This window comes from Cornus florida, unplaced genomic scaffold (assembly GCF_030987335.1).
Source record: "Cornus florida cultivar Cherokee Brave unplaced genomic scaffold, ASM3098733v1 CherokeeBrave_3.0.0_Hap2_Chr11, whole genome shotgun sequence".
Classification (NCBI taxonomy): domain Eukaryota; kingdom Viridiplantae; phylum Streptophyta; class Magnoliopsida; order Cornales; family Cornaceae; genus Cornus; species Cornus florida.
The window spans coordinates 16,419,396-16,429,322 of record NW_026775581.1 but is presented as its reverse complement, the minus strand read 5'-3'; the positions used below and the strand labels follow the sequence as shown (position 1 = coordinate 16,429,322).

Here is a 9,927-nt window from a genome sequence, read left to right as displayed (position 1 = left end):
CCAAAGAGTATAATCAGCAAAAAGACTGCTTTGAAGCCTGCTAAGAGGGAAGGATATCTTGGAAATTACACACACATACACACATTGTATTAAGGATATATATTGTGAGGATATTGTTATATATAGTTTACTTATTTTGTAGTTTAGTAAGGATTGATATAGATATGAACATCATAAATGGCAATGTGTATTCCTTTAATGGAAATTTTCACTATTCTGTTAATGATTGGAAGGATATTTGGGATTTTTTTTCTTGTTTGGAAGAAATCCTCTTTGTTTGTCTGGGAACATTAAATTTATATATTCTAATTCTGAGTAAGAAAATGTTACAAACCAACGGCAAAAGAATAATATAACTCTCTTTTACAGAGTCTCTTTTTCATGTTTTTGAGATATTTCAACCGAGTCTAAAATCTATTTGATTTGAGTATCCTCCTGGAATCAGTATCAGGCCAACTAATGGTACTAGTTTCAGAATTATAAATGTGGCTATATTGATATCACTACAACAAAGTACGGCTTCCAGCGGGTGTCAAAACCGTTGCTAAATTTTGAAAAAAATGCTGCTAAAGTTCTAGTGGGGGCATGGCGGCGGCTGCTGAATTAGCCTTTACATATTTGGACAGTAGAAATTGTCTTCCTAACGGCGGCCAGAACCATCGCTAAAGATTGGAATAATATTGACTTCACTATACTATGGCGGCGGTCACAACCGCCACCTAAAGTTGTAAAATCACTATTGCAACTAATATGGAGTATAGGTTGATACTTGGTACAACTTCCTCTCTATAGGAGCTTTTATCTCTGTTTTCTTGCTATCCTAATAAGTTTTGATGTATGCACTTTTTCTTACATAACGATGATGAGCTTTAGGAAATTTAGCATCGGTCTGATGTCCTATATTGAAACAAAATGATACTATAAATTTCCTTTCTCTCCTAGGAACTTTAATATTATTAAGAAGAACCATATATTTAATGTAGAGTTGCATTAGTAAATGAACTAGTTACATGAGCCATGGATTTGTAAATGAACTAGTTACATGAGCCATGGATTTTTAAACAAAAACTTGAATCAACAATGTCATCTGTAATGGAAGACCTGAGGCTCGTCCCTTTTTGTTGCATGGCGGCGGCTGCTGAATTAGCATTTACAAATTTGGTTGGTAGAAATTTGTCTTTATAATGGCAGCCAGAACCGCCGCTAAAGATTGGAATAAAATTGACCTTGTTATATACTATGGCGGCGGTCACAACCGCCACTTAAAGTTGTAAATTCACTATTGCAACTAATATGGGGTATATGTTGATACTTGGTACAATTGCCTCGCTATGGGAGCTTTTATCAGCTTCTTAACGGTTGATGTTTATCTATTTTTTCTTGCTATCCTACTAAGTTTTGATGTATGCACTTTTTTCTTACATAACGATGATGAGCTTTAGGAAATTTAGCATCCGGTCTTATGTTTTATATTTAAACAAAATGATACTATAAATTTCCATTAAGAAGAACCATATATTTAACATAGATTTACATCAGTAAATGAACTAGTTATATGAGCCATGGATTTTGAAACAAAATCTTGAAATAACAATGTCATCTGTAATGGAAAATCTGAGGCTTTAGTCCTATCTCTTCCTTCTTCATTTTTCATATATATATATATTTCTGAAGGTTGTGTAACCGCAGCACATTGGTATCTCTGGCATCTACGACACCTGGACATGTCTCTGTATAATTTGGATCTTTCTAACTCATATTTGATTGGTATTTAAGAACCCATCTTCATTGTTATTTTAATATTTCTATAATTTGGATCTTTCTAACTCATATTTGATTGTTGAAACATTTAGCATTTCTTCTCTTCAGTGACAAAGTTTTTTTTTTTTTTTTTTCCCTGAATGACATAGTTTGTTTATTTGTCTGATCCATAAAAGACCTACTGTGGAGAGGGAAAGAACAGGGAATAGTATGTAATTTAGTTTAAAAACTCGAGTGATGTTTGACCTTATATGGAAGATTTGTGGACTAATATATTATTTCCAAGTGATGTGTACCTATCTATTTAATGTTTGCACATATTTTTCAGCATTATGTCATTTTCATACTAATCGTGACATATTTTTTTACTAAAACCTTCCAAACAGGTTCTTGGGGAACTGTGAAATATGTCTCGAACTGCTAAAATCCCTCCAGTGGTGACAACTGCTGGTGAACTGCTAGAAGGTCAAGGTAGTGAGAGTAAAGATGTAGATGTTAACTCCCCATCGTCCCGGGGGAAAGTGATTATAGTGGCAAATTTTCTGCCGCTACATGCTCAGAAGGATTTAGAGACAGGCGCATGGTGCTTCAGTTTTGACGAGGATTCACTTTTGTTACAATTGAAGGATGGTTTCAGAAGTGAAACTGATGTTTTTTATGTGGGATCTCTGAAGGTTGATGTAGATGCAAGTGAACAAGATGAAGTAGCCAATAGATTGCTGGAGGAGTTTAACTGTGTGCCTACTTTTCTTTCTTGTGAACTACATGAGAAGTTTTATCACGGGTTCTGTAAGCAATATCTGTGGCCTCTTTTCCATTACTTGCTGCCCTTGTGTCCGGACTATGGCAATCGCTACGACCAGTCGCTTTGGAAGGCCTATTATTCTGCTAATAAGGTGTTTGCAGATAAAGTCAGGGAGGTTAGCAGTCCTGAAGAGGATTATGTATGGATTCATGACTATCATCTTATGATTCTCCCCACAATTTTAAGAAGGCGTGCCCATCGAGTCAAGGTTGGGTTCTTTCTTCACAGTCCATTTCCTTCATCAGAAATATACCGAACTCTGCCAGTAAGGGACGAAATTCTAAAAGCACTGCTGAATGCAGATTTAATCGGTTTTCAAACATATGATTATGCTCGTCACTTTCTGTCTTGTTGTAGTAGAATGTTGGGGCTAAACTATGAATCTAAGCGGGGTTATATTGGAGTTGACTATTTTGGCCGAACTGTGTATATCAAGATATTGCCTGTGGGGGTTCATATGGGCCGACTTGAATCTGTCTTAAACCACCCGTTGTCATTTTCCAAAGTCAAAGAAATCCAAGAACAGTTCAAGGGGAAGAAACTTATTCTGGGCGTCGATGACATGGACATTTTTAAAGGCATTAGTCTGAAACTATTAGCTGTGGAACAGCTTCTAAAACAGTATCCAGAGTGGCAAGGCAAACTAGTCTTGGTGCAAATTGTGAATCCTGCAAGGAGCACAGGGAAAGATGTTCAGGAAGCAAGAATGGAGACGTATGCAACTGCCACAAGGATAAATGAAACTTATGGCTTTCCAGGCTATGAACCAGTGATCCTAATTGACCGTTATGTTCCACTCTATGAAAAGACTTCCTATTATGCTTTGGCAGAATGTTGCATAGTGAATGCTGTGAGGGATGGAATGAACCTTATGCCATACAAGTACATCGTTTGCAGGCAGGGAACTCCAAAAATGGATGAAGCTATGGGTATTGCAGATGGATCCCCTCGTACAAGTACACTTGTCCTTTCAGAGTTCATAGGGTGCTCACCTTCTCTAAGTGGGGCAATCAGGGTTAATCCATGGGATATTGATGCTGTAGCTGAAGCACTAAATGCGGCCATCACAATGTCTAATTTGGAGAAACAGTTGCGGCATGAGAAGCACTACCGTTATGTGAGCTCTCATGATGTGACTTACTGGGCTCGCAGTGTTGTGCAGGATTTAGTGCGAGCATGCAGAGAGCAGTATGGTAAACAATGCTGGGGCCTTGGTCTTGGTCTAGGTTACATTATTATGTCACTTTCTCCAACTTTTAAGAGGCTTTCTATTAATCATATCGGCTTGGCATATAAGAGGGCAGAAAGCAGGGCGGTATTTTTGGATTATGATGGTACATTGGTGCCCGATGCTGCTATTGTCAAAGAACCCAATCCTAATGTCATTTCTGTTCTGGAGAATCTCTGCAGTGACCCTAAGAACACTGTCTTTGTTGTTAGCGGAAGGGGGCAAGACTCTCTAAGTGGATGGCTTTCAAAGTGCGAGAATCTAGGAATAGCAGCTGAACATGGATACTTTGTAAGGTATGTAGTTGTCAATATTTTTAGCTCTGCTTATTTGGTGGTCAAGCCCTCGCTCGAGTCAACACAGCTTGATCAAAGCCTAGGTCTCATATACATGAATGCATTAGTACTTTTCCATCACTATACTCTTATCATAAGGCCATTTCCTTCTTTATATGCTGAATCCAGATTTAATCGGCTCAAATTATATCACTCCTTACTACTGCAGCCTTCTTCTTGCACATTATCTTGACTTTATGGTGACTTTGCTAAATAAGACTCTTTTGGATCCAAATATAATAGTAATAATGTCTTATTTAGATGTTTTGTCATACAACACTTTTAACTTCGACCTTTTGTGAAATAATTGAGAGGCAGTCTGTTTTTAGCGAAACTAAGGGTTTTATTATGGTTATTACTTTTATTTATTTATTTATTTTTGTGAATATAATGGTTATGGTTATTACTTTTATTTATTTATTTATTTTTGTGAATATAATGGTTATTATTTTTCTGGCTGCAATTTCGATGAATTTTTTAGCTGACTGAGGGTTTCCTTTGCTTTCTCTTTAGGTGGAGTAGAATGTCCAATTGGGAATCCAGTCCCTTAACTTCTGATTTTGATTGGAAAAGACTTGCAGAACCGGTTATGGCAACATACTTGGAGTCAACTGATGGCTCTTTTATAGAGGCGAAAGAGAGTGGGTTAGTGTGGAACCACGGAGATGCAGACCCTATTTTTGGATCCTGTCAGGCCAAGGAAATGTTGGATCATCTTGAAGATGTCCTTGCAAATGAGCCTGTAGTTGTCAAGAGAGGCAAGCATATCATTGAAGTTAAAACACAGGTACATATATACAGCCTCTTTTTTTTTTCTTTTCTTTTTTTTCTCGATTCTTGATCTTTTGTTATGGCCAAACGGCCTAACAATTGCCTCGTCACATGCACAGGGAGTGACAAAAGGTGTGGTTGTAGAGAAAGTTCTTTCGACAATGTCTGGTAAAGGAAAGCCACCAGACTTTGTGTTGTGTATTGGTGATGATAGATCGGATGAGGACATGTTTGAGAGCATATTAGCCACCACAGGTTGTAGTGCATCACTTCCTTCGAATCCAGAGATCTTCACATGCACTGTTGGCCAAAAACCGAGTAAAGCCACATACTTTCTAGACGATATTGATGATGTTTTGACATTGCTTCAAGACCTTGCAGCGGCTGCTTCAACTTCATCATCTGATTGAGTTGCAATGCAACATCACCTTTCGTTGGTTGTCGTCGGGAATTGATAAAAATGCCGGAAGGGTGTGACTGGTTGGATATGGAGGGATTCTGGTGCAGGTACATGGTTTAAATTTTGGGTTACATATTAACATACAGATACAATCAGTTCATGACTTGGCAGGTTTAGTGGTAAGGATAGATATAAAAAAGAAAAATAGGTCTAACATGAATTGGTTTGCAACTTTGCATCAAAGATGGCTGTGTATTTTCTATAACATGTACATCATCTTTTGGAGCAACCTACCTTCTTAGCCAGAGTTTTTGATGTTTGTAATGAGTACGTTAAATACAATATAAGAACATCAGTAGTTGGTATACCTATACTCATTTTGTTCTTATACCTCATTCTTTTCCCTTTTCTCTATTTTGTTTTATTTTATTTTTTCGAGAAGCGTGAGTTATGCCATTGTGCTTTTTATTGCTAAAAAGACAAAATCGAAATCTTTAATCCATCCCTCATTTTCGATAAGATATTCAATGTTACACGTTACATTCACGTGCACAGCACGCGTGGATATGAACGATTATGATGGTCGTGCATGGTGCACCAGGCACATTGAAAATATACTTCTTATTTTCAAATGTCGCGTCAGTACTTTTTGACACTTGATGTAACATTTTATATTTGTATTTTTTTCCCAGTCACGTGGTTTTTTTGGGTTGAGAAATTGACGTTAGGTTTTAGTCCTAACTCAGTAACCAAAGTTACTTTTACCTGCTTACTATTTCATGCTTGAGTAAGAAGAATTTACAATTTAAAATTAAAGTAGTTTACATTGAAATACCTCATTTATTTATTTATTTATTTTTGTAACACTCTTTACCTGGAATAAGGAAAATGTTTTCTAATCCATAAGGTCGAACATCAAAAACAGCCTAAAAAGTGCATTAGACCAAACTGTAACTAATATTGGCTTAGGCGCATTACTCAATTAAGTCCAGTAAAGTGTAGCTCAATGCTTACACAATTGAGCTCATTGTGAAAAAGTGAATCATGAGTATATGTATTTCATTTATTTCCAACACTTCGAGTAACAATCTTTATAACTGATAAATTAGACTAGACCAAAGTGAATCATGCATTTGATACATTTATATGATAGTGTGGCATCAGTTCTAAAAGTTAAAAAATTGTTTATTATTTACATCATCACAATAAATGGTAAATTAAGAGTGTTTGTTGCAAAAATAAAAAATAAAAAAATTGAAAGTAAAGGGAATATTTTGAAACGTTTTAAAAACACAGAGAGGTTTAATGCAATTTGACCAACAAATAAATACTACTTACAAATTATATATAGTAATACCATAAATCACTGTACATAGAATGGTTAATGCAATTTGACAAACAAATGAATATATACAAATTATATATATGTTTTAGATTTTGATTTTGTGAGGCGATATTCGTACACTTCTAATCCTATATTTAAAAATTAATAATTATTTTTTCAAGTACCACAATTACCTTTTTCAGTTATGATAAGATCATTTTGTCTCCACCCTCTTTCCCAATTAATGTTTTTGGTTTCTTATATTTTTTTTTTTTTTGGTTAAACTCTCTTTTTCTCTTACTTCCTGCCTTTCTAAACTCTCTCTCTCTATTTTGTACTAACTTTTTCTTCTCTCTCTCATTAGATATTGATATTTGTAAGTGATAATGAAAATTTTTACAAATGAAGAAATAACAGAGATTAACTATGTAATTAATCTTGTTAGCATTAAAAAAAAAATTTGAATAATTATTAAAACTTCATGAACCATAAATTACTTTGATGATAATACTGATGGGAATGGCAATTTGTTTCTTTTATTTTTCTTTTATGTTTCGAGTTACCTTTGAATTTTTTTTTTTTCTAATGTAATTTTTAAGAATTAATTTGTATGATGGTGGAAATGGTAATTTTTTAAAATAAAAAAAAAAATTCTTTCTATTTTATGTTTTGAGTTTAATTTGATTTTTTTTTTTTTTTTTGATGTGATTTTTTATAATTAATTTGAATATTTAAGTTAATGTGTGCTTGTTAATAAAAAGTCTGAACTCTTTTGACAATAAAATTGAAAGACTAAGGATTTATGTAAAAAATAAAAAAATATATATAGCAAAGAAAGTAAATAAGGTAAGACGAAAAAGGTATTATAAAATGGGTAATGATGCATTAATAAACTCAACGACTTTCTTGTTATTTTTTAATAAAAGTGGAGTAGAAATATGCCTATTTTGATTTTTCATTAATTAATATGTATTATACATGAATACATAATGACATCATTTTATTTAATAACAGTAATAATGTCATCAACATTTATATAAATCAGTTAATTAGATACATTGAAAAATCAACTTGTTTATCATTATTTTTTTACTTATTTATGATTAAATTTCACTGATTCTAAATATTTTATGGTTGAAACATTTGCTTATGCATTAAGTTGTGATGGTCACATTATGTAATCCCATATAATTTTTCCTTATCTCACAGCTCCCATTGAAAATGATTTTCTTTCCTTTTCTCGCCTCCTGCCAGAAAGAAAATCCCTATGGCCTGATTTGCTGGCAACAACCTGGTGGGCCCAGAGTAATACAATTTGTTGACCCCACTTGTCTCCTTGGCAATCATAAATTACGTGTGGATCCCACTTAACTTCCCACTTGATCACACCTGGTGAGACCCCACCTCCTTGACATACCATCACTCGCGAAGCACTAGATCATCATCACATCTCACCAACCAAATTATTAAATTACCGTGATACCCTTTCCCAGCATTAGGTAAGGTAGATGATGACGGATGAGCCAAACATATTTACCGGTACTTATGGGTTGTCACTCTCACTAATCATGCCTTGATGCAAACTCAATTCCATAGACATCTATCTAAAATCCCATTAGTCAATTATATTTTTAAGTTATTAATATTTTAAAATATTTATTAGAGTAATTATTTTCAAGCATATACTCTGAAAAACACATTCACTTCTTTAAAAAAAATAAAAAATAAAAAATAAAAAATAAAAAATACTATATTTACCTCTTTTATAAATTACCGAAATAATAAACATTTTTCTTATAATTTCAAAAATAACATTGATAATGTCCCATGTTAATCGATATTGACCTTGATTTGAATGTGTTTAATGACTATTACACTCATTTTAATTTTAATAATTAAACATATAGTCAAAATAACATTTTCAAACTTTCTAATAACATTATCAGATTTTAAGTAAATTTTAAAGATGATATCATCATATACTAATCTTATATTTTATGACAAAGGAAGTCAATGTCACTTAGACCTAAACCAGAGGTGGTTATATTTTAAACGGAAGACCTATGTTATTTAGGATATCTATGCTAAAGGCATCGAATCAGCCACTTGAATTTAGAATCAAATATAATTTAGTTCAAAACTACATTAATACCGCACCGTTTTGGGCTGCATCCTTTTCGAATAGGAGGATATGATGGGTATTCTAAAGATCGTAAAGTCCATGACATCAGCCAAATCAATCATTAATGGCCAGCTGCTATTAGAAATGAATGCTACAAAAATATCACTGATAAGTGAGGAGAGGATCATGTAGTTATGCCTAACTACTTGGTGTAAATCAGTATATATATATATCTATATATATATATATATTTGGGTAAGCAAAGCAAGGAAGGAGCGAAATTAAAATGAACTGTATTCATATGTTTCCTTTATAGGTGCCTAAGTCTTACCTAAAACCTCAAAACCAACCTCTGTGCATATATACATAGATATATAGAGAGAGAGATGAGTAGTGAAGGTGGTGAATTCTCTCACTTCGAGCATGAAGAGATGGCTACAGAAATGTTCATCGCGAAGAGACGTTGTTGTTTCTGCATACCAAGATTCGGTTCCAATAGATTGGCGGCGACCATCGGAAGGAATTGGTGGCAGAGGATGCGGCCGGCGGAGATCGAGGAAGGCTGGTGGGCCCGGGGGATCGGAGTACTCAAGAAGCTTCGGGAGTGGTCGGAGATCGTCGCCGGTCCCAGGTGGAAGACCTTCATACGACGGTTCAATCGGAACAGAAGCCTCGTCGGAGGAGGAGGAGGAGGAAGGAACGCGAAATTCCAATACGATCCTCTCAGTTACGCCCTCAACTTCGACCAAGGGCCGGGTCAAAACGGTAATTCCGATGAGGACGGTTGGTTTCGGAACTTCTCGACTCGGTACTCCCCGGTTCCGGCATCGGCGAAGATCGTCGATGGTTATCGGCAAGGTAGGGCTGAATTTCAGGTGAGTATTGAAGAGTGAAAAACCAGTTGGTGCGCCGGATTGGCTAAATTGCGCCAGTTGGTGGGATGAGGATTGAGGTTGTGCCATTTGTGAATTTTTTTTTTTTTTTATTATTATTATTATTATATATTTTTCGGTTTATTAGAGATTAAAGAAAATTTTCATATGGTCTTTGTTTATAAAGAAAATTTTAGTGATTGAAAAAAAAAATAAAAGGAAGAAAAATGAGAACTTTGGGAGGCTTAAAAAGAGTTTGAGTAAAGAAGGAAAATTTAATTTTTTTTTTAAGAAAGTCAAAAGAATATT

At 34.7% G+C, this 9,927-nt stretch overlaps 2 protein-coding genes across 2 annotated transcripts; both read left to right on the top strand.

Annotated features, from left to right (window-relative positions):
- Window positions 1–2,168: 2,168 nt before the first annotated feature.
- LOC132280849 (probable alpha,alpha-trehalose-phosphate synthase [UDP-forming] 9) lies at window positions 2,169–5,103 on the top strand. Its single transcript, XM_059782608.1, has 2 exons — window positions 2,169–4,090; window positions 4,643–5,103. The coding sequence occupies exons 1-2, from the start codon at window positions 2,169–2,171 to the stop codon at window positions 4,968–4,970; spliced, it is 2,250 nt and encodes a 749-aa protein (XP_059638591.1). The 3' UTR covers window positions 4,971–5,103.
- Window positions 5,104–8,909: 3,806 nt separating this feature from the next.
- On the top strand, window positions 8,910–9,787 carry LOC132286466 (uncharacterized). The gene has a single exon (XM_059788809.1). The coding sequence runs from the start codon at window positions 9,133–9,135 to the stop codon at window positions 9,637–9,639; it is 507 nt and encodes a 168-aa protein (XP_059644792.1). The 5' UTR covers window positions 8,910–9,132; the 3' UTR covers window positions 9,640–9,787.
- Window positions 9,788–9,927: the final 140 nt, after the last annotated feature.

Excerpts from the sequence above, each read along its gene's own strand:
- LOC132286466 (XM_059788809.1), top strand. The coding sequence starts at position 9,133 with ATGAGTAGTGAAGGTGGTGAATTCTCTCACTTCGAGCATGAAGAGATG.
- LOC132280849 (XM_059782608.1), top strand. The coding sequence starts at position 2,169 with ATGTCTCGAACTGCTAAAATCCCTCCAGTGGTGACAACTGCTGGTGAA. Across the intron at positions 4,091-4,642 it reads GAACATGGATACTTTGTAAG|GTGGAGTAGAATGTCCAATT; the intron begins GTATGTAGTTGT and ends CTTTCTCTTTAG.